At 44.7% G+C, this 24,901-nt stretch overlaps 1 protein-coding gene across 2 annotated transcripts; it reads left to right on the top strand.

Moving 5' to 3' along the window:
- Window positions 1-109: 109 nt before the first annotated feature.
- Window positions 110-23,465, top strand: btf3l4 (basic transcription factor 3-like 4). Of its 2 annotated transcripts, none has more exons than XM_055641776.1 (6): window positions 110-241; window positions 900-963; window positions 9,392-9,505; window positions 14,043-14,244; window positions 19,402-19,461; window positions 23,070-23,465. In XM_055641776.1, the coding sequence occupies exons 2-6, from the start codon at window positions 910-912 to the stop codon at window positions 23,114-23,116; spliced, it is 477 nt and encodes a 158-aa protein (XP_055497751.1). In that variant the 5' UTR covers window positions 110-241; window positions 900-909; the 3' UTR covers window positions 23,117-23,465. The 2 variants fall into 2 exon arrangements, with proteins under 2 accessions (XP_055497751.1, XP_055497750.1); XM_055641775.1 differs by lacking the exon at window positions 110-241 and adding an exon at window positions 252-393.
- The last annotated feature ends 1,436 nt before the right edge of the window (window positions 23,466-24,901 follow it).

Below are 24,901 nucleotides of genomic sequence, written 5' to 3'. Positions count from 1 at the left end.
TATTTTGTTGGACAAGATTATTATAGATCTCCTCAGCACACCCAACACCAACTCGCAAGAGAGAGCGACCGCCCGCCCGCAGCAGGGCGCTGCCCCGTGACGGGAATAGTGCGGGACGCGTCACGTGCTGGGAGACGCATTTTAACGCTCGCGCACTCTGTCCCGATCTGACTCCATCTCTTTGCACAGCCGCCATCTTGCTCACCGCGTGTTTCCTTTGGGTCCGGACAAACACAACAAGGTTTGTGACCCGAGAGCGAGAGAAAAGTTTCCCGTCACTAGAGCTGACCCGGGCAGTCGCGCTCTGATAAAATCGCCGTGCAACCCCCGCGTTTGCAAATTGCGCGCGGACGCGGCGAACGAGTATCGGTGTTGAAAAGGAATAGTTAGGAGGTAGGATTTTACAACCGGATGATTTGGGCTAATTTTGCATCTGGTGAAAGTCCGGTCACGTTAGGCCGCGACCACACTTAAGTGGAAGAAAAGTATAATAACCTCCTGCCAATTCGATGTGGTCGTGTTCTAAGACTTTAATATAAAATTAGAACTGGCTGTGCCACTGTTGTTGGCGAAGCCTGAACGGAACTGAAGTTTTCAGTGTACACTAGTGTCTTTGGTGTGCACCGTCCATTTGTCATGCCACTCAAATTCCTGCCCCATTTGCTGAAAAAATAAGTTTAAAAGTGAAACAGAGCTGCGATTAAATAAATGTAGGATTCATTTGTACTTGTACAAAGAGAGGCCTCACGAGAGTAGGTGTTAAAAGTTACTTGGGTAACCAGTTTGTGTAAAACAAATCTTCAATTATCGGGCCTAGATCGCATTTCATATTTGTTATTTCGCAAAACTAATTTAAGTTTAGAAAATTTGAATTCAGCTCTTTTTTTTGCCACCCCCAGATTTTACACTATGAATCAGGAAAAATTAGCAAAACTACAGGCTCAGGTTCGGATAGGAGGAAAGGTAAGATAATTGTTACTTGTTATTTATGTCATGGAAGACATTTATTTTCTTGAAAGATTGTGTTCAGTTTTGTCATCGTTTGTGGCACATTCTTATGGTATTATTGATGCAATTTGCTCATGTCATATTTCCAGTGATTGTGATATTGTTTATGTATTCAAGCTTTGTAAACAGTTGTAATTAATGCACTCTGATAGTTTATCTTGTAATGTCTTATCAATTAGGGCTGTTATTTTGTTCCTCCTTGGGCTCATATACTTGGAATATTACATTATTTTTTCTGCTATCAGCACTTATTACCTATTCCTGGTTGAAACGTGATGAGCTGTTCTCTTGATTTGCTGTGGACTGTGTGAAGGTACTCGAAGTACTCTTCGAAAGGCATTTCCAATAACTATCCAGTGATGGTGAAAGAATGGAACTGTCATTCAGTTTCAAATGCGAGTTTGAGCAATATTTTTGTTTGTTCTTTTTCTTATTGGTTAAAATCTTGAGGATGTCCTTACCCATCCATATAATTTAAATGATGTATACTAATATTTTAATTAAGTGTCTCTCAGCCTCAGTCAGGGAAGAACTTTTGCTTTAATTGCAGGTGTCAGAAATGGATCTTGGCAGCAAATCTTCACACACACACACACACACACACACACACACACACACACACACACACACACACACACACACACACACACACACACACACACACACCTCAGACCATGGTAAATATTTTGGTCCTGTTCATTAAGGAATAAATACTGGCTGGGCTGCTGAAGGAATTCTATCTTGGTTCAAAACCACTATAGGACCTTTCATGTACATTCAAGGAGTTCCTCAGATATTTCACACCCAGCAGTGTGACTTGTCAAGGCAGGGCTGAATTAGTTAACTAGATTAGGTCCTCAAGGCCTTTGCCTCCAGTGTGAGCTACCACTGAGCAAATCTGCATTCGACTGACATGAGTTATAGCATTACGTTAAATGCCCGCAGTCCAAAAATACATAATAAAGTTACAGGCAGGTGTTCTTTGTGTTTTTGACATGCTACCAAAAAATTAACCCGAGTACAAAACATGATAACAAATGTAGACAAAATGCTGGAGAAACTCAGCGGGTGAGACAACATCTATGGCGACATTTCGGGTCGAGACCCTTCAGACTGAAGGAGGCTCTTTATTACACTGTTGGGCTTTTTATTCATTCGGGGATAGTACATCAGCACTTTTGTCCACTCTTATAATTAATTGTACAGTGGTTTGGAGGAATATATTTTCTTTGTCAGAGTAATTTCCCTAGAACCAGGAATTCAAGACGCATTAAGTGGACTCCTTAAAATATTATTTAAGAGCTGTCAGTGTTCTGATCTGACTGAGTACTACTTTTCATTGCTATTAATTTATGCAAATATATTGGGTTCTTTGGCTATTACAAAGTCAATTAAATGTTTTCAAATGGTGCCTGGGAGGATGTTACCTCTGAAGTTAACAATACTTCAAGTTAAAGTAATATTTTCAATGTTTTTATTTTGTGCTTTTTTCCGTGTATTTATTGACTAGAAAAGACTTTGGGAATCAAAAACACCAGCCTTAGAATGTGCCTTGTGAAACTGATGGCATTATTAAATAAATACAGTTTGTTCTTTTGCTGAGCTACACAGCAATAATAAAACTTCATGGATGGGTTACACCAATGGCTATATTGTTCGTCCACTTTTTAGGGATTGTGGTTTTAGGAAGCCATCTGTATCGGGTGCAAAGTACATTTAACTTTTTTTCTACAGTCTTTAATTCCTAAATAGTTTTAAAAGAATTTGTGTTTGACAATTTTATTGCTTTACCATTTCAAAATTTCAACAAAGGTGGAAATTTGGAAGTAGTGACATCCATAGGTGGCAGAACTATGGTAGTTCAAGTAAAGTAGAACTATAGTTTTAGAGATACAGCATGGAAACAGGCCCTTCAGCCCACAGTCCATGACAACCACAATTACTCGTACACTAGTTCTGTATCACCTTGTCGTGGTGGAGAAGCTTGTGTGGTCCTGAGAGTGATGCCGTCTGGAGCTATGCTCCTGGTAGGGCTACCCATGGCGTTAAGGTCGAGGGGGAGGAGTCTGACAAAGAGCAATCCAACCAAGACCTCAACTGTGGAACAGGCGGAGGATGATGGCTGGCCTTAGTGGAGCCTCACAACGGCTGGAAAGGCAGATGAAGGCTGCAGCAGAAAAGCGTCTCCGGTCGTCTTGGACTCCATGCCACTGGATCCTGACCCAGATCTGTCAAGGAAGTGGTTGTGTGTGCACCAGTCTCCCCACGTTAAACAAAGTTACGCACAGGCGTCCTCCAACCCTGTAGACGCCCATGGTCAGCCATGACCGAGGGGAGCCTAAGAAAGTTCTATCCTACAAACTAGAGACAATTTACAGAAGTCAATTAGCGTACAAACATGCATGGCATTGGAGTGTGAGAGGAAGCCGGAGAAAACCCACAGTCACAGGGAGAATACATTACAAACAGCACCCATTATCAGGATCAAACCCAGGAGTCTGTTGCTGTAGGCAGCAGCCCTTCCTAATTGTATTTAAAAAACCCAATAAGTTACACTGGTGTAAATATTGCCCCACCCAGACCTACTCGGTCTGCGATTCTCCTATAGCCCTGTCCTGTATTTAAATTAGTTATCTTAGATAGAAATTACTACTTTGTTCTAGGATGATTGTACAACTAAACTTGGACCGTTGCATGTCGTAACAAAGAGTAATGCCTAACTGGTATAAACCAAATCACCACAATCACAATAACATGTATGTCCACATTATGTTGTGAGTTTCTTTCAAAGCTGAGGATGAATGTTTCACAGTTTGTAGCACTAGTTTGGAGTCTGTTGAGAATGGGTTTGGCCAGGAAAATCATGTTTGTTTTACCATTAAACCTTATTTTTAAATAAATGTACACAGTTTTTAAATCTTTCACATTTCAATATGTCTTAAGAACCTTTTATATTACAATAAAATTCCCCATTTTATCTATTGACAAATAACTTAATTGCAGTTTAAGAGGGCTTCAATGGATTTTTCCCTGTATTTGTTCAATTTCTTCCATCCAACATTGGTAAGGGAAGATGTAAGTAGAATGTTGTGAAGAGTCAAATCTGTACTCTTAGTACAGGTGCACAACCTTTTATCCGAAAGCCTTGGGACCAGACACTTGTCGGATTTCGGACATTTTCGGATTTCAGAGTGGAAGATTTTTAGCGTAGATTAGGTAGGTAGCGCGGGCGGCTTGAAAAATCTGGAGCAGCTGCCTCCTCCCCGGAGACCGGGAGAATCATTGCATAAATGTTAGTCAGTTAGTTTGGAGGGATTTTATGTGGTGGTGGTGGAGTAGGGGTGAAGGGGGAAACTTTAATTCTTAGTCCCCTACCTGGTCGGCGACTCCCAACCTCGCGGAGCTGGGGGCTCCGTCCGGCCGCGGGCGGCGCCGGTTGTAGCTCCGACCCCGGCAACTCTACCCCTGGCTGCGAGGCCCTCCAAATCCAACGCGGCCCACGGCCGGACGTCCCAGCTCCGGGAATGTCGGGAGTCGGCGGCATCGCAGCGCTGGGATACCAGCGGGGAGCGGGCAATGCCTTACCGGGTCGCCGTGCGGCAAGCTCCGGAGCGCTGTGGCCGCCGACTCCCAACATTCGCGGAGCGTCGCTGGATTTGGAGCCGCGGAGCTGGGGGCTCCGTCCGGCCGCGGGCGGCGCCGGTTGTAGCTCCGACCCCGGCAACTCTACCCCTGGCTGCGCGGCTCCAAATCCAGCGACGCTCCGCGATGTTGTGTGTCGGCGGCCACAGCGCTCCGGAGCTTGCCGCACGGCGACCCGGTAAGGCATTGCCCGCTCCCCGCTGGTATCCCAGCGCTGCGATGCCGCCGACTCCCGACATTCGCGGAGCTGGGACGTCCGGCCGCGGGCCGCGCTGGATTTGGAGCGCCTCGCAGCCAGGGGTAGAGTTGCCGGGTCAGAGCTACAACCGCACCGCCCGCAGCCCCACCGGCCACAGCGCTGCGGAGCTTACTGCACGGCGACCCGGCAAGGCATTGACCGCTCCCCGCCTCTCCGACCAGGTAGGGGACTAAGAATTAAAGTTTACCCCTTCACCCCCCCTTCACATAAAAGCCCTCCAAACTAACTGACTAACATTTAAGCAATGATTTACAGATGTTTAAGCGTCTCCCGGTCTCCAGGGAGGAGGCAGCCGCTACAGTAGTACAGACCTGGGTTGACCGTGGGTCGTTTTGGGTCAAGTTTGGCGCCAAACGCGATCTTTGGTGCGCAGACGACATCTGGAAAAAATGGCCGGTTTTCGGAGCTTTTCGGTTTCTGGAACTCCGGATAAAAGGTTGTGCACCTGTACTATGATACAGTACCCATTTTTCCAGCAAAGTGATGGATAGTAGGCCTTGTTTCAGAGATTTCACAAAGATGTAACTGTTATGGATCATAAATTTGGCTATTGTCCGATATCTTTAGTTCTATTTCTTTGTTATTTTTAACGCCTATTTTGTTCAATTGTAAGTGTAATTGTGTTAGACAAGAGGTGCTCATGAACAAATACCATAGTTCTGTCCATTCAGAGCTTTAAAGTCAAATTCAGCATCGATATTTTTCATTAACTTTCCCTTTCTTGAGACAATTCGGAGTAATTGTCTGAAGTTGTTGACTTTGTATCTCTTGACTAGTGTCTTTTAATGCCTCTCGGCCAACCTCAATGTTCTATGAACTTTCAGATGGTCCAAAGCTTGAACATCTTGGAATCCCTTGGATCCATCACAGCTTGTTGACTTGCATTGAGAGTTGTCAGCAACAATTGTTTAAAAATTGTATGTTTGCCTTCTGATTTCTATTTTCTTCTGTCTATTTCTATATCCGTAGTGTTCTCCAGCCTGAAAACCCATCTGATGTCTTGAACATCCAATATATACCATTTATCCAATATGTATGCCATTTATACCTGTGCCCTTGTCCATAATCTGGAATTTCCTTCATAAACTTGTCTATCTTACTTTCTTCCTAAAAGCCACCTTCTTTGTCCAGGTTTTTTGAGAATCTGCCCTACTATTTCCTCATGAGACTCAATGACAAAGTTTATGAACACTCCTCTGAAGTATCTTAGATAACATTAATATGTTAGAGTCTATATAAATGCGAACTGTGCAGAGAGTGTCTCCATTTAGGTAGGTGGTTCAGATTTCACAAACCGATCTTGAGTTTTTGCGTTCTGTTTACTAGGCAGTTTTTAGGTTTGACTTTTCATTTCTGCCGTTCAAAGTTCCTGACTAATGAGGCTGTCCCACGAGCATGCGACTGCATGCGGCAAGCGCGACCAAACTGGAAGCGAGGGTCGCGTGGAGGTCGAATGATCCCCATACAGGGTCGGTCCCACCAGCATGCGACAGCATGCGGCGAGCGCGACCAAACCGGAAGAGGGGGCTGCACGGAGGTCGAGTGAGTGACGCGAAGTTCGAGCGAAGTCAAGCGTGACGTACGGCGTCGAGGCGGCTGCGGACCGGCAGGCCATTGCTGCGCGGAATTTTTGAACACTCAGTTTTTCGGAGCCCCGCGCGATGTCGGGACCAGCTCCACACAACTCCATGCGGCTCCGCCGATCGAAGTGGGACCAGCCCCACGAGGCCGTACGGCTCAAGCGACCACGTTAGGTCGCGCTTGCCCCATGCAGTCGCATGCTCGTGGGACAGGCCCTTAACTGAATATGGAGTTTTAATCTACCATATCTATCATATCATACCATATCTTCTATCATATCATATAATCTCCCCCACCCCCCCATCCCCGCCCTCCCTAAACTTTCCCCGCCCTCCCTAAACTTCCCCCCCTCCCTAAACTTCCCCGCCCTCCCTAAACTTCCCCGCCCTCCCTAAACTTCCCCGCCCTCCCTAAACTTCCCCCCCTCCCTAAACTTCCCCGCCCTCCCTAAACTTCCCCGCCCTCCCCTAAACTTCCCGCCCTCCCTAAACTTCCCCGCCCTCCCCATCCCCTCCCGCCCTCCCTATCCTTCCCCCCTCTCCTCCCTCCCCCCATCCCTCCCTCTCCCATCCCCCTCTCCCTCCCTCCCCATCCCTCCCCCTCCCCTCCCTCTCTCCTCCCCTAAACATCCCCCTCTCTCCCTCCCTCCCCTCATCCCCTCCCTCTCCCCTCTCTCCCTCCCTCCCCATCCCCTCTCTCCCTCCCTCCCCATCCCCTCCCTCTCCCTCCCTCCCTCCCTCCCCATCCCCTCTCTCCTCCCTCCCCATCCCCTCCCCTCCCTCCCCTCCCTCCCCATCCCCTCTCTCCCTCCCTCCCCATCCCCCTCTCCCTCCCCCTCCCCATCCCCTCTCTCCCTCCCTCCCTCCTGTCTCTCTCCGTCCCTCCCTCCCCACCTCCCCTTCCTCCCTCCCTCCCCTCCCCTCCCTCCTCCACCATCCCGCCCTCTCTCTACCATGTCGTCAAGCCCTCCCTCTCTCCCTCCCTCCCCCTCCCCTCCCCTCCCCCCTCTCCCCTCCCCTCCCCTCCCCCCCCCCCCCCCCCTCCCTCCCTCCCTCCCATCCCCTCTCTTCCCCCCCCCCCCCCCCCCTCCCCATCCCCTCTCCTCCCTCCCTCCCCATCCCCTCTCTCCCTCCCTCCCCATCCTCTCTCCCCCTCCCTCCCCATCCATCCCCCTCCCTCCCCCCCTCCCTCTCCCCTCCCCCCCCCCCCCCCATCCCCTCCTCCCCTCCCTCCCCCTCCCTTCCCCCCCTCCCCCATCCCCTCCCCCTCCCCTCTCTCCCTCCCTCCCCCCCCCCTCTCCCCTCCCCCCTCCCCCCCCCACCCTCCCTCCCCCCCCCTCTCTCCCCCTCCCCTCCCCTCCCTCCCCCCCCTCCCCACCTCCCCCCCTCCCCTCTCTCCCTCCCACCCCCCCCCCCTCCCCCTCTCATTCTAACCCTCCCTCCTCCTTCCCCCCCTTCCTCTCCCCCTGCCCCTCCCTCCCCCTCCCCCCCCCCCCCACCCTCCCCCCCCCCCCCCCCCTCCCCCCCACCCTCCCCCTCCCTCCCCCTCCCCTCCCCTCCCTCCCTCCCCATCCCCTCTCCCTCCCTCCCTCCCTCCCCTCCCCTCCCTCCCTCCCCCCTCCCTCCCTCCCTCCCTCCCCATCCCCTCCCTCCCTCCCTCCCCTCCCCATCCCCCCTCCCTCCCTCCCTCCTCCCCTCCCTCCCCCTCCCTCCCCTCCCCCCCCTCTCCCTCCCCCTCCCCTCCCTCTCCCTCCCTCCCCCTCCTCCCCCCTTCCCCTCCCTCCCCCCTCCCTACCCCTCCCCTCCCCCCCCCCCCCCCCCCCCCCCCCCTTCCCCCCCTTCCCCCCCCCCCTCCCCCTCCCCCCCCCCCCCCCCCCCCCTCCCTCCCTCCCCCCCCCCCCCCCCCCCCCCTCCCCTCCCCCCCCCCCCCCCCCCCCCTCCCCCCCCCCCCCCTCCTCCCCCCCCCTCCCCCCCCTCCCCCCCCCCCCCCCCCCCCCTCCCCCCCCCCCCCCCCCCCTCCCCCTTCCCCCCCCCCCCCCTCCCCCCCCCCCCCCCCCCCCCCCCCCCTCCCCTCCCCCCCCCCCCCCCCTCCCCCCCCCCCCCCCCCCCCCCCCCCCCCCCCCCCCCCCCCCTCTCCCCTCCCCCCCCCCCCCCCCCCTCCCCCCCCCCCCCCCCCCCCCCTCCCTCCCCCCCCCCCCTCTCTCCCTCCCCCCCCCCCTCTCCCCTTCCCCCCCCCCCCTCCCCCCCCTTCCCCTCCCCCTCCCTCTCCCCCCCCCCCCCTCTCCCCTTCCCCCCCCCAATCCCCCCCCCCCCCCTCCCTTCCCCCCCCCCTCCCTTCCCCCCCCCCCCCCCCCCCTACACCCCTCCCCACCCCCCCCCCCTCTCACCCCCCCCCCCCCTCCCCCCCTTCCCCCCTCTCCCTTCCCCCCCCCCCCTTCCCCCCCCCCCTGCTGGTCAATGTTAAAAACATGCAATTATTACATAATCAACAGATTGAGATTACTATGGTTCATAATAGAAAGATTTCTATCAGATTATTTGCCTTTTAGAGTTTTTTATTCTATGTCCAACAGAAAATTTTGTGTATGCCATTGAGTATGGTGACAGGGGCATTGGAAAACAACTCCTTGCAGCTTGTTATGCTAACATTATTCTAACACCAGCTGAATCTTAAAACAACAAATCCTAAAAATAAACTGCGTTTTAGTTATTCGTAGATTAGCTAATTGCCAAGACCACTAAAATATATTATTTTCAGGTTGCAAAGAGCATTACTTTAAATATGCAATACTAATAATAATTAATTAAACGATAATATGAAATTGTTTAAATTGTCTGCGAACTTTCAAATCTTCACCTGTGCTCGAGCATGAATAACTTTGCATATATTGCGCTTTGTCAGGGCACAGCTCGCAGAAAGAAGAAGGTAGTGCACAGAACAGCAACAGCTGACGACAAGAAATTACAAAGCTCACTGAAGAAACTAGCAGTTAATAATATTGCTGGCATTGAGGAGGTAAGGTTTACATATTCACTTTTGATTTTCATGTTGCTTTAGTGTGTATACTATATGCCAGTGAAACTTAAAACCCTTTCTTAACCTTATGTCTGTTGCTTTTCATCAATTTAGCTTATATGTTATTAATATTTTCTCTTACACATTTCTTGCCCTGTCGAGCAAAGCAGGCAGCCATTTAGTATCTGTAATTGGTTATTTTGGGGACGTTTTTTCCCCCTATTGTAAGCTGCTCTTGATATTATGGTTGAAATGAGAGTTTAAGCTCGTGCAAAAGCTTGAATTAAAAAAAACACATGAAAACCCCCAAGGTTACAGAGTATTTGTAGAATACTCCCTCGACAAGTCCGTGGTCCCTGCCTGCTTCAAAAAAATCCATCATTGTACCGGTACCAAAAAATGCCTCCCCAGCCTGTCTGGTGGCCCTTACCTCGGTAGTCATGAAATGCTTTGAGAGGCTGGTGAAGAAACACATCTGCGCCTTCCTCCCTCGCAAAATGGACCCGTTACAATTCGCATACCGTCCGAACAGATCCACGGACGATGCGGTCTCCCAGATTTTGCACACCGCTCTCTCTCATCTTGACAGCCAGAAGGGGGGCTACGTGAGGATGCTGTTCATAGACTTCCGTTCAGCCTTCAACACGATAGTTCCCACCAGACTGGCCGAGAAGCTACTGGAATTAGGGCTCAACACCCCCCTGTGTGCCTGGGCCCTGGACTTTCTCACCGCCAGGCCCCAGATAGTCAAGATGGGAGGGAATACATCAAAGTCCCTCACCCTGAGCACAGGATCGCCCCAGGGTTGCGTCCTCAGCCCCCTATTGTACTCCCTGTACACACACGACTGTGTAGCTAGGTTCAGCTCCAACTCAATAATCAAGTTTGCTGATGACACTGTGGTGGTGGGCCTGATCTCAGACAACGATGAGAAGGCCTACCGGGAGGAGGTGGCTGATCTAGCACTCTGGTGTCAGGACAACAGCCTCCTCTTGAACATCAAAAAAACTAAGGAGCTGATCGTGAACTTTAGGAGGGCACATCATCTGAGGACGGACACACCATTGAGGATAAATGGGGATACTGTGGATAGGGTGAGCTGTTTTAAATATCTGGGAGTCCACATCTCTGAGGATATGACATGGACATCACACGCCGCAGCACTCGTGAGTAAGGCAAGGCAGAGCCTTTACCACCTCAGGCAATTGAGGAAATTCAGAGTGTCACAGAAGATCCTCCAGTGCTTCTACTCGGCGGCTGTGGAAAGCATCTTGTCCAGAAATATTACCATCTGGTTTGGGAATTGCTCTGCCCAGGACAAGAAGGTTCTGCAGAGAATAGTGCGTTCAGCCGAACGCACTATGGGAACTTCACTCATTAAGTAATGGCTGGACAAGCATATGAATAAAAAAAAAAGAAATAATGGCTAGAGTGAGCCATTTAAATGAGGAAGCTTAAATGGAACATTAAACACCAGGATGGACTAGTTGAGCCAAATCACCTAATTCTGTTCGATATATTCTATGTAGTTGTGGCTGGGCAACAAGTATTATGATGCCTTATAACTAAGCCAGAAAATTACAATTCTAGGTCACATTTTGCTCAATATTTGCAGATAACATTCTCTAAGTAATTGTCAATAAAGCCAAATCATTAAATAGTTTAAAGAAGGGATATTTTACTTAGGAACTAGAGGGATCCAGTGGTATGGGGAAAATTTGTTACAAGATCAGAGTTGCCAAGTTTTGTCAGCATTTCAGTATTCTAGTACCTGAAAATCTGTATTTTGCGAGGAAATCTGTATTTTTACGCGTTGCCACTTTGCTGAAAAAGTTGTTTTTTTATGTGCGGTCGTACCCATGTAAGAGTATAAGAATGCATAACTTTGCTACCAATTGACATGTCTTCTACGCACCTTATTTGACAGTGCATTCATTGCCATCTCTTTGTATACTGCTGTTTGAATGACTGTTTCCTGCTTTTAGCAGCAGATGTTGTAGAAGACATTTTGGAAGACTCCCTCTCCCTCCCTCCCTCTCTCCCTCCTTCCCCTCTTTCCCTCCCACCCTCCCTCTCTCTACCTCCCTCTCTCTTTCTTTTATTTTCCCTCCCTCTCTCCTTCTCCCTCTCTCCCTTCCCTAACAGTCTGTGACCCATAGCGCTCCTGCTGGGAGCGCTATTTTTAAATCCATAGCGTTGTTCGCTTAAATTCCCATGTGTTAAACTGACAGCACTGTTTAAACCTTGAGCGGGACAGGCAAATCAAAGCTTCCAGATCTTGAAATTTAAAATACTAATAGATTTAATCTGCTATAATTTTTAGAGGTACAGTATGACTTTTTATATTCTTGCATTTTTTAAGCAGCAAGCTGAAACAGGAAGTCGGGCTGATTTAAAAATTGTATTTTACAAAGCAAATCTGTACAGAATATGGACAATCCGTACTACTTGGCAGCTCTGCAAGATACTGAATGTGAATGATGAGCCAGTTAACTATATTATAGAATATAGCTCTTATAGAAACTTACAAAATTCTTAAGGGGTTGGACAGGCTAGATGCAGGAAGAATGTTCCCGATGTTGGGGGAGTCCAGGACAAGGGGTCACAGCTTAAGGTTAAGGGGGAAATCCTTTAAAACCGAGATGAGGAGAACTTTTTTCACACAGAGAGTGGTGAATCTCTGGAACTCTCTGCCACAGAGGGTAGTTGAGGCCAGTTCATTGGCTATATTTAAGAGGGAGTTAGATGTGGCCCTTGTGGCCAAGGGGATCAGAGGGTATGGAGAGAAGGCAGGTACGGGATACAGGTGCACAACCTTTTATCCGGTGTTCCAGAAACCGAAAAGCTCCGAAAACCGGCCATTTTTTCCAGATGTCGTCTGCGCACCAAAGCTCGCGTTTGGCGCCAAACTTGACCCAAAACGACCCACGGTCAACCCAGGTCTGTACTACTGTAGCGGCTGCCTCCTCCCTGGAGACCGGGAGACGCTTAAACATCTGTAAATCATTGCTTAAATGTTAGTCAGTTAGTTTGGAGGGCTTTTATGTGAAGGGGGGTGAAGGGGTAAACTTTAATTCTTAGTCCCCTACCTGGTCGGAGAGGCGGGGAGCGGTCAATGCCTTACCGGGTCGCCATGCAGTAAGCTCCGCAGCGCTGTGGCCGTTGGGGCTGCGGGCGGCGCCAGTTGTAGCTCCGACCCCGGCAACTCTACCCCTGGCTGCGAGGCGCTCCAAATCCAGCGCGGCCCGCGGCCGGACGCCCCAGCTCCGCAAATGTCGGGAGTCGGCAGCGTCGCAGTGCTGGGAAACCAGCGGGGAGCGGGCAATGCCTTACCGGGTCGCCGTGCGGCAAGCTCCGGAGCGCTGTGGCCGCCGACACACAACATCGCGGAGCGTCGCTGGATTTGGAGCCACGCAGCCAGGGGTAGAGTTGCCGGGGTTGGAGCTCCAACCGGCGCCGCCCGCGGCCGGACGGAGCCCCCAACTCCGCGGCTCCAAATCCAGCGACGCTCCGCGATGTTGTGTGTCGGCGGCCACAGCGTTCCGGAGCTTGCCGCACGCCGACCCGGTAAGGCATTGCCCGCTCCCCGCTGGTATCCCAGCGCTGCGACGTTGCCGACTCCCGACATTCCCGGAGCTGGGACGTCCGACCGCGGGCGGCGCTGGATTTGGAGCGCCTCGCAGCCAGGGGTAGAGTTGCCGGGGTCGGAGCTCCAACCGGCGCCGGACGGAGCCCCCAGCTCCGCGAGGTTGGGAGTCGCCGACCAGGTAGGGGACTAAGAATTAAAGTTTCCCCCTTCACCCCGACTCCACCACCACCACATAAAATCCCTCCAAAGTAACTGACTAACATTTATGCAATGAGTCTCCCGGTCACCCGGGAGGAGGCAGCAGCTCCAGACTTTTCAAGCCGCCCGCGCTACCTACCTAATCTACGCTAAAAATCTTCCATTCTGAAATCCGAAAATGTCCGAAATCCGACAAGTGTCTGGTCCCAAGGCTTTCGGATAAAAGGTTGTGCACCTGTACTGAGTTGGATGATCAGCCATGATCATATTAAATGGCGGTGCAGGCTCGAAGGGCCGAATGGCCTACTCCTGCACCTAATTTCTATGTTTCTATGAGCCATGATTGTATTGAATTCCAGAGCAGGCCCCTAGGTTTGCATGGCCTACTCCAACTCCTTTTTTCTATGTTTCTATGAATTGTTGCTAAGCAGAAAGTGCATATCAATCAAAACTGCGTAATGAAAATAAAAGGATTGGTCTATGGTTTGTAAACCCACCAGTTGGGAAAACATGGATGTGTCGGTGTTAAATCTGGATAGCATTAAGAAACAGTTGAGCTGAATAGGTTTTTGATTTAGGAAAAGCAGTTGGAATGTTTTTACAATAATGAAATGGTTATTTTATGCCATCCTCAATACTTAGTTAACTGAACAGCTAATAATATAAAAATATGCTATTTAATGCAAACATTGAAAATATTGTGTACTCGGATAACCAAATTTTATGAATGTTTGTTTTTGTGCCATACAGGTGAATATGATTAAAGATGATGGACAGGTCATTCACTTCAATAATCCCAAAGTGCAAGCCTCATTATCTGCCAATACATTTGCAATTACTGGCCACGCTGAGACAAAACAGATCACAGAAATGCTTCCAGGCATTCTCAGCCAGCTTGGAGCTGACAGTCTAACAAGTCTTAGAAAATTAGCTGAGCAATTGCCACGGCAAGGTAAGTCTAAGAATTTTCCTAAATAGTGATATGCACAGGTGAATGTACTATTTTTATGAAGATCTTTATCTTACTACTGTTGTACCTGAAAACATTTGATAGGTTTTCCAATTAAAGAAAGCTGCAAAAATTAACTTTCTTCCAAGAAATACTCGATTCACCCAAACAACACGGTTAGTTTTGATGCACACAGTGAGGAAGCAATTAATTTGCAGCTTTAACTATTGGCTGTAAATAGTATATTTAATTAATCCTTATGAATTACAAAAGCCATTGAAACATTTTGGGTAAGACTTGAAGAGAACAATTGCATTTAACAAATTGCATTTATACAATGGCTTTCAAAAACATGGCACATTCCAAAGCATTTCACTGCCAATTGTGTACTTTTGAAAAGTTGCTGTGTTTGAAATGCAACAGCTGGTCTGATTCAACAAAGTGGCAGAAATGGCATTAAGTTAGTAATCAGATGCCCTCTGCAATTGGAAACGTTGTCTTAATATTTTTTCATCATATACGATACTATACGATAGAACTTTATTTATCCCAGGGTGTCTGTGTCTGTCCCTCCCTCCCTCCCTGTTGTACACTTTCATAGCCCCAGGAGCTGTGCACATTGATAGCCACAGGGAATAAGGATCTCCTGTGGCGTTCTGTCCTGCATCTTGGAACTAGTCTGTTGCTGAAGGTACTCCTCAGGTTGACCAGTGTGTCAAGGAGGGGGTGGGCTGTATTGTCCAGGATGCTCCACAATTTGAGGAGCAGCATCTTCCCTCCAAGACCACCTTCCATGAATCCAACTCCGCCCCCAGGACGGAGCCAGCCCTCATAATGAGTTTGTTAATCCTATTGGCGTCCATGGCCTTCGCCGTGCTGTCCTAGCACGCTGCAGCGAAGAAGATGACACTGACGTTGATCAGGATTTTCAACATCTGAGCTTATTTTTTTGCATTTAATAGTCGCATTTATTTTTTAATAAAGTTTAAGACCTTCGACACACTGCATTTGTATCAGAAAATGCTATGTCCAGCTCAAAGCTGAAAACTGAAACATCGCCAGTCCATTTCCTTCCACATTCCTGACTACAAAATATTCATGAGAATTTATTAAAAAATAAAGCCATTGCCCCAGATTTAAACTAATAAGAGTACATTTTGGATGGGTTTTGAGACATTTTTCAAATACCACTCCACTAGAGTTTATTGTGATATTGGTCAATGTGGAGAAGAAGAACATTTATTGGGACAGAAAAACCTAATTGACATTTCTTATCCTTGGTTGCTTTGATGGGGGTGAGAGAGGATGGGGAAAGAATGATGGATTTACAGTGGAAACTAAACTTCCCCTGGTGGCACAGAATTATGAGACTGGCAGATAGGAAATAATAGGCTCTGACTCAAATCTTTTGAGTTTGATTGGATTTAAATTTATTGAGATTGGAAAGTCGACAGAGTGATATCTATGTTTAAAGAAGGGTACAAAAGATAATATTTCATATCAATTTCACTGTTCCTTCTAAAATGGGCTTTAATATGGAATGAAACTAACAATTAATATATGTGGTTAGATCGATTTAGTATGGTGGATTGTATAAGGAACATTTTAACTGGGTTTAAGTTTCACTTTGTGAAAGTGGCCAAAGTTCAGTGTGACGAAGTGCAGATCAGTTCCTCTGCACTGTTGACATTGCTGTCTTTCAAACAAAAATGAAGCCTTCACCTGCCCTTTTAGTACCCTTAAAAAAGAATAGCATTTTCTGTAAGAGGCAGGAAGTATTGCAGTGTTGTGATTTAAATTTATCTTTGGTGAACATCACCAAGACAGATTATCGCAATGTGAAACATTTCTGTTCCAATTGGTTGCTTTGTTTTGTCAATATTACAACAGATTACATTTCAGAAGTACATTCGGTATGTGTCTTTACAATACTGGAAAGATTTTGAGGAACGAGATTATTATTCAGGTTTTGACACCATACACTGTTCTTAACACAAATCTATCCATCATGTGAAACCTTATAAATAACAGATATAAATTTAAAAAACTGATCATCAAACCTAAGAAACTGAGCCAATCTTCAATTTGGCAACACGCTGTCTCTTGTTTACCTTTCGTACGAACCAAGTCGCTAACTTCATTCCTTCATGTCAACTTCTGGAAGCTCCACAACAACTGTTAGAGACAGTTTACTTACTAAAAAATCATCCCAAATCAAACCTTCTGACAAATCATAGGCCATTGATATAGCTCAAATCCATAAGGTGATGTACTGTTTAGATCACATTGGTGAAAATGTCTGGTTTTTGCTAATAATGTAACGTTCGTTTTCTGGGAAACCAAACCTTTGAGTGTCCACCGCAACATACGTTTGTGTGTTGCGGTGCCCACTCAGATGGATGCAGTATTCTATTACATGATCAGGTGAATGAAGTGGAAACTGTGTTTGCAATTTTATTGTTCCATGTGGTTTTCATAAACATAGAAAGGAATAAGAAATACGTGCATTTACTGTGCTAACCAGGTGACTGGTGGACCATGCGACAACCGTTACACAAAATGTATTTGTGTATTCCAATGCCATTTTCGGAAACTTGCGATCAATATGCTATCTTCTTATATTTTTTGTTGATACTATGCTAGTCATGAACCCAATAAAGTGCTTGTCAACTTTTTTGAAGGAATTTGAAATTTGATGCCCTTTGTCGCATTTTGTGCAGTATTGTAAAAATACACATACTATGCTTTAGGACATAGTTCCATAAGCTATGTTTGTCATACTTTTTACTTTTGGGGATAAGTAAGTAATGCAGCTTTTGTTTATATAAAAGTAAAATGAATCAAGATCTTATAAACAGAAGTGAGCCTGTTACACGTGTAATTGTTCAGTAACCTCAGCATTATCATTTTGGATTGCATTGTCTACAATAGATTAAGGTCATGGAAAAGATGCAGAACAGAATTAAGGAACTACCTGGGATTAAATGATTCAATAATAAGGGCAGACTTAAGATCTGTACCTTTCTTGTTAAAACAAAGGTTGAGAAGATCTGATTGAGATATTTCAAATTATGAGAGATTATTGGTGAAATGTTTATGCATTGGTTGCTGACTTAAAACCTTGGGTTATAAATTTAAGTATGTTGCCAGTAGAAGAAATTTAAGCTAATTGTTCATGGAAGAAATTAGGTTGCATGATATTTTTTTAGGACAATTTGATGAAAGACTAATCGATAAAGATATGTAATGGGAAGTGGGTAACGGTGAGTTTTATATGTAAAATGCTTTATAAAATGTTTATTGTTTAGACCTCCGGACATCTCAAAGTTTACTACCACCAGTGAAATACTTTTTCCACTCACTACTGATGAAGTAGAATATGTGGTTCTGCTAAAAACACAAACTGCAGTGTAACATTGGCCAAATAGTTTACTTTTTGAGAAATAAATATTTTCCTGGACACTGGGCAATAACTCTCATGTCCTCCTTTAATCCTTTAATGAATTATCATCCATTTTAGAGAGCAAAAAGGGGTTCTGGCTTAACCTCTCATTTTAAGAAATATGACTTTACCAATTGTGGGAAGAAAGACTATGGCAAAACTGAAAAAAGTTGTTTCCTTATGTACTTTGAAATTCAGTTGTCAATGCTGCACAGTTAAGGTGATTCTTAATTATAACCCAAAATTACAAATGGACAGGTAGCCAACTTAATACTCTAGTACACTTAGAATTAACCTCTTTCCCAGAGATTTTGTTTCTGAGGTTAACTCCAACAAGAAGGTTCTTAACGTAAAATTTGTTTGAAATATTAATTGGTGTCTTCTATAATTTGTGCGTTATTGATGCTTTTTTATTTCAATGAGTAATTGCTGGATGCAAAATTATTTTAGTACACATGTAATTATGTTACATTTTAATTCGTTTGAAGCACAAAAACACTCTAATAACTTTCCGACTAGCATATATATTTTTTAAAAAGCAGTTGATGTACAATTTTTCGATTTTCAGAAGGGATTTCATCAAAAATAGTGAATCCCGGGTTATGGCAGGAAATAAAAAGCTCGTGGTAGTTGACAACATTGTCGGGGAGAAAGATTGGATGACAAACAGGAAACGGATAGGTCTTTTTCTACTTGGCAGGATGTAAAAATAATTGATTTAGATGAAAACCCTGGAATGGTTGCAAAATGCTGAGGACACAAAGATGTATAGCAAAGTAAGTTGTTAAGAAGACATAAGGAGGATGCAAGAGACTTGGATGTGTTAAGTGAATGGGCAAAAATCTACAAATGGAAAATAAGATGGGAAAAGCAGTTTCTTACTGTTGAGAGTTCACCGGGTAATCTGCGTGTCCAAGTGCATAATTTGTTACAGGTTAATTTGCAGGTACACAAAGTCATTAGGAAAAATAACATTCACTATTGTTCACATTGAATATAAAAAGAATAGTTATGTTTCATGTACTTATGGCACTGGTGAGTGCTTTTTGAGAAATCTGCATTATTGGTTGCCTTTTTAAGAGAGGATGTTAATGTGTTGAAGTAGTTCAGAAAAGGTTTACAAGACTAATTCTTGGAAAAAGCAGTTTATCTTGTGAAAAAATGTTGGGCAGGCTTTGCTTGTATTTGCTGAATTTAGAAAGCATTTAAGACCCTGCAATGTCTTGACCGGATGAGTGGATGGAAGTTTACTCTTGTTGGAGAATCTAGAACTAGGTCATTATTTAACTAAAATGGGATTGCCCATTAAACAAAATTGAGGCAATTTTTTTTTCTTTTTCTTTTTCTTTTTTCTTTTTCTTTTTTTTTCTCTGAGGAGTGTGAGCTTTTGGTATTCACTTCCTGTAAGGCCATGGAAAAGGGTCGTTGATTAGCTTTAAGCCAGAGTTGCATAGATTCTTGATGAGCAAAGTGGTGAAAGATTACCACAGATAAACAGGAATGTGCATTAGAGGTTAGTCAGATTACACTTTATTAAATGGTTCAACAGACTTCGGGGAAAGAGTGGTTGACTGGCTCTCCAAATTTGATTCCGTGTATGTCATTTAGGAAATGATCCGTGAAAATGCATTGTTACAATTCACAATGGCAATCAGTTTCTTGATGTATATGTATTTTGTTATTAATGTTTTAAATCTGCTGATTTTTCTTTTATTTAGTTCTGGATAATAAAACGCCCAAAGCAGAAGATATTGAAGAAGATGATGATGACGTCCCAGGTAAATGTGAATTACAATTTACCTTGAAAATTGTCTCGCAGTTATGGACTAAAATACTGGGCCTCCATCTGGACTTAAATTTTGAGTCAAATTGTCTTTCTCATACATGGCGAATACAGATATTCCTGGAAATGCAAGATGCACCGGAGCTTGACGACTCCACGTGCTCTTCCCGGAGAGTACTATCATCTGATGCAATCGCTCTAGTCTTTTAAATCTGTTTTCTCTACTGTTGTTGTTGAGTTTGATTGCATTCATTGTTTGATCTCATTGGATAGGATGGGGAAAAAAAGCTTTTCACTGTCTCGATTCATGTGACAATATACCTGAACCTATATGCAAGAGTGTTGCATCTCTTAAATATTGGACAAGAAGGTGTTTCGTAATTTCAATGCAACCAATTTAGCATGAATTGCAGTTTTAAAAAAAAAACTTTTGCGTGTATCATTGAAGGCACCTTAAATACGTTAAGTCTTAGGATGAGTTAATGAAAGCATGAGGGATCTTGATAAAGTGGGTGTGGAAACGTTAGCTCTTATGGGAGAGTCTTGAGCTATGAGCTCCTAAAGCAAGGGCTCACCATTTAATAGTGAAATTAGGTGAATTCCTCTGACAATTATGAATCTTCGGAATCTCTATTCATCAAATGGTGAACACAGAACTTTCACTGGTAGATTCATATGCAAGTGAGTGAAAACATTCCACGAATAGGCAAGAATTTACAGTTGAGGTTACAATCAAATCAGCCATGATTTTATTGGTAGTACAGGCTTGTGGGCACAATCACTCTATTAATTTTTGATTAGCTTTTTTGTCTAAGTTGTTCTGGTGCAATTGCATGTCAAGCTGGTGTTGCGGCCATAATTTGTGTTAATGATAGCCGGGATGAATCTGGCCTTTATTGAGTTTGTTCCATTGACAGCTAGTGACAATTCTTGGGTAACTGACAAATAAGGTTAAAAGATGCCAATCTAGACAGCTCTCTCTTCTTAAAGCTCCTTAGTTTAATTTAATTTATTGTCATGTGTACCGAGGTACAGTGAAATGATCTTGGGTGTTTACCAGTCAGCGGAAAGACTATACATCATTACATTTGAATCATCCACATTGTACAGTTATATTATAATAGGAGAGGAAAGAAGAGGAAATAATTGGTCCTTGATTATGTTGGCTGCTTTCTCAAGACAGTTAGAAATATTAATAATCAGTGGGAAGGAGACTGGTTTACATAATGTACTAGGCTGCATCCACAACTCTGCAGTTTCTTGCAGTTTTGCGAGAAAGGGTTGCCAAACCAAATTGGGGTGCGTCCTGATAGGATGCTGTAGAAATTGGTAAGTCATTTGAGAGATGCTGCATTTCCTTAGCCTTCTGAGGAAGTAGAGGTTGGTGTGCTTTCTTGGCTATCTTAGTGTGTTTTGACATATACAAATTGGTCAAATAAGTTCTATTGGTCAAATATACGGCTAGGAATTTGAAGTTCTGGAATGAGCATCCAGAAGAAGTGGTAGGGTTGGGTACAATTATAATATTTAAAAGACAGACAGATACATGGATAGGAAAGGTTGGAGGGATATGGATCAGGCACAGGAAAACGGGACTAGCTCAGTTAGGTGACTTGGTTGTCAGGAATGGCAGGGTAAGGGCCTTGTTTCCATGCTGTATAGCTCTGTGACTAATTGACTTTTTTTCTGAGGGGGGGGGGGGGGGGGAGGGTGGTGTTTACAGTACAATCCCACCAAAGTGATCAGTCGAATATTCATGATCAAAGTCACTTTTGTCCTTGAATTTATATGTGAACAGATGAGCCAGAAAATGATTATTATTATATATTTTTTAAAACATTGCTGGTGGAACTCAGTGGGTCAGGCAGTGACTTGGGAGGACCTGGATAGGCAACTTTTCAGTCAGGACCTTCCTCAGTTGCCAGTCTTTACATGTCCTCCAGAGATGCTGCCTGACCTGTTGAGTTCCTCCAGCACTTTGCTCAACATTCCAGCATCTGCATTTTTTTTTGTGTCTCCATTGATTATTATGTTTATTTCTGCATTTTCTGATAGCTATCTGAATTTGGGCAAAAAGAATAGACATTTTTTATTTGTTTATGTTGATTTAAATTCTGTGCTGTTCCCAGATTTAAATAAATTACATTTCAGCCTTGTAATGTGATGCAATATGGAGTTTTTTTTAAACTAATATTTGAAAGAAAAACATTTACATCTTATAAAGAACAGGAATGATTGTCGATGCAGATAAATAGATTTGGGGATTAAAATGGTACAAGCATCTTTAAATGTATATAAGCTCATATGGTGATGTTGAAGCTAGTATATGTGATATTGCAGCAAGTATTAACACATGCAAATTGTGCGGATTTTGTTTGCTTATAAACTATAAAGTGGGCTACAGGTCTTGCGTTTCTAGGATGGAGGTGGGTTGGTTTAAATTGAGAATGGAATCTTATCCATACCGGCTTGCAAATGTGTGAGCAAAATTTGTGGTGGGTTTGTTGCTGCATCCTATTGTACGAACACGAGTTGTGTTAATCTGTCCATTTGGGAGTTGCGGTATGCAACTCCACTATTAGTACTCTTATCTTTCTGGATATCTGGCCAATATTGCAATCTTGCATCATGGAGAACATTTTTTTTCTTATATCGAGTGCATATCGCCCACCAGACCTGTCACCCAGCTCCTTTTCTCTCATCCACAGTTCCCCATTTCCCTCTACCACCCATATCCCAACGTCCAGCTTTTATTTCACTCCTCTACTTTCCTTATCTGATGCCCCTTTCATCTCAAGCCTTTGTCACATCACCCATCTGTCAAAGACACCCCCTCCCCAGTATCTACAGATCACCTGCCAGGCTCGCCCCCATCTTGTTTTCCATTTCCCCCTGCTTTTCTCCTCCCCACATTCTCCCATGTTTGAAGAAGGATCTCGACCCAAACCATCGCATTCCCTCTACAGGTGCTGCCTGATCTTCTGAGTTCATCATTGCTGGTCTTCAATCGGTTTTATCTGGAATGGGAATTTTTGGTGTTTGTGCAGAGTAAATTAGCTTTTCTGCATAATGCTGTGTGATGTTTATATTTGGGTTTATTCCATTTTCCACTTCAAATGGTCACTCCAGACTCTGTTTCCGCGTGTCCTTCAGATTCGTCGAACTGATGGGATGGAGTTAACGGCTTTAATTTGCGTTGCAGGTAGTTCCTCAGGTATTGGAACTCTCCAGGCACCCACAGTAATCCAACACTATTTCTGCATTGAAACTTCACAGAGGAATACTACCACTCTGCTTCCTATTTTCTTGCGAAATATCCACACCATAACACTTCATTAAGCTTTGTCTAGAATCTCATCATATATTTTCCATGAGAAAATCAACAATTGCCAGGTGTTGACATAACTGTTGTAATAGTGAGTACAGATAATATCCTGATGCTGACTGCCTAATAATCATTGAGGCAATGGGACATGAGTTTGGTTACACCACTGCTTTTATAAATTGGTTGTTTTTGGAACTGCTTGAATTTATCCATTAGTATATGTAAATGCTTTTCAAAAATGTCTTAAATAATTTAAACGCGTGCCTTTGTTTTTACAGATCTTGTTGAAAATTTTGATGAAGCATCTAAGAATGAAGCCAACTAAAACCTGCTGGCAGACCATAGACTGGAATAAAGACTGTACCAACGAGGAAACTTATTCCAAAGTTTTACTATATTAAAAAGTGAAAAATCACAAGTTTGCAAATACAGTGAACTAAGGCATTTTGTATTTTAATGATGCGGAATGTTCAGCATCTTTCAATTGGTTGAAATCATTTGTCTGCATTTTGCACTTAAAACAAAATCCTTTGATCTGAAGTGTGTAAGACTGAGATTTCATTAAAAAGCAATCTGAATAGATTGCAAATTCAAGTGGGATGAGCAAGCTGGCGAAGGTCTTATTTAAGGTTTTCCCTCATGACATGCAAATAAAATAGATTGATTAACTTGTATACTGCGTGAATAATTTTACTTTCACTTTATTTGCACTGGTTTTGACGTTTAAGATACGTGCATTGATTTATTTTCAACATTTTTAAAATTGTATTTTTAGTCTTTATTCTCAAACGTGATTTTCCCTGCTGATCCCTAGGAATGACATGGCTATTCCATCTGTCTTTCTGCCATCTTTCATTGTGTCCATTTTCAGATTGGTGAACTTGTGCAATTACTTTTTTTAACTCTGCCTATACCATTGGCATTGTATCGTGAGTTTTTGCCAATGTTCAGAATGCCACCAAATTTTTGATATTTTGTTTAGGTAGTAACTCTTACGTGCATTAGGTGAGTCCAAAAAACCCTTTCTTCCATTTATAATTGGGTCAACCACCGGGTGGCATCCGCAATGGCTGCCTCGCCAACAGTTTGCCTCGTCCCTTCCTTCTTTGTTGTTTTTTAGTATGTTGAATGTATGTTTTAATGTTCTTTAGCTTGTTATATGTGGGGGGAGTTAGGGGAAACTTTTTTTAATCTCTTACCTCGATGGAGATGTGATTTTTTTTCTTCTTAACGTATCGTATCTGCCTACTACGGCCTAACATTGAGGAGTTGGCAGCTTCTTCTGGAGACTGACTTCGGAAGCTCCAACTGCGGGAGCCTGCAGGACCTAACATCGTGGAGCTGACGATCCCTGGTTAGAGTCCAACTTCGGGAGCTCCAAGCCGCAGGAGCTTTGACTGCTTCGATCGCCCCAACTGCAGATGGTTCGACTGCCCCGACTGCGGGAGAATAAAGAGAAAGAAGATTGGACTTTATTGCATTCCATCACAGTGAGGAATGTGGGGAATCCACTGTGGTAGACCTTTATGTTAACTTTTATGTAGTTTTGTGTCTTGCTTTATTTTTAGAATGGCTGTATGGTAATTCGAGTTTCACTGTACCTTAATTGGTACAAGTGACACTAAACTGACCTTTGAACCTTTAATTGGTGGTAAATGGTTCAGCCTTCAAGGACATTGCTTCTGAGACTGATCTTAGTGAAGCATTCACCTGAAATCTTGAAAGTGAAGTCCGGAGTGGTGCCTTTGGTGCTCGAAGGAAGCAGACCATTAATTGTAATGCTCAACTTGAGATCAATTTATTTAGAGTAATGGTGATCAAAGATGATAATAATCAATTCCAGGTAGTGCATTTACACATCGTAAGTTGCAGGAAAAGGCATCCATTTCCATAAATTTGCTTTAGTGAAATGTATGTGATTCTGCAGTCAAGAACAGTAAGGAGACAGCTGCAATTTTTGGTTAAATAAAAAAAAAATTTAAGTGCCTTTTGAATCTCTTTTATGGATTTTCAATGCAGACTTTTCAATTGGAAATGATCCACAATTGTACATGATCCGCTATTGTGTTCAGGCTCCAATTTGTGATTTGACATTGATTATTTAATTCGC

Source organism: Leucoraja erinacea, chromosome 10, assembly GCF_028641065.1.
Source record: "Leucoraja erinacea ecotype New England chromosome 10, Leri_hhj_1, whole genome shotgun sequence".
Taxonomy (NCBI): Eukaryota; Metazoa; Chordata; class Chondrichthyes; order Rajiformes; family Rajidae; genus Leucoraja; species Leucoraja erinaceus.
Note: the sequence above shows the minus strand (reverse complement) of the source record. Positions and strands in the feature narration are given on the sequence as shown.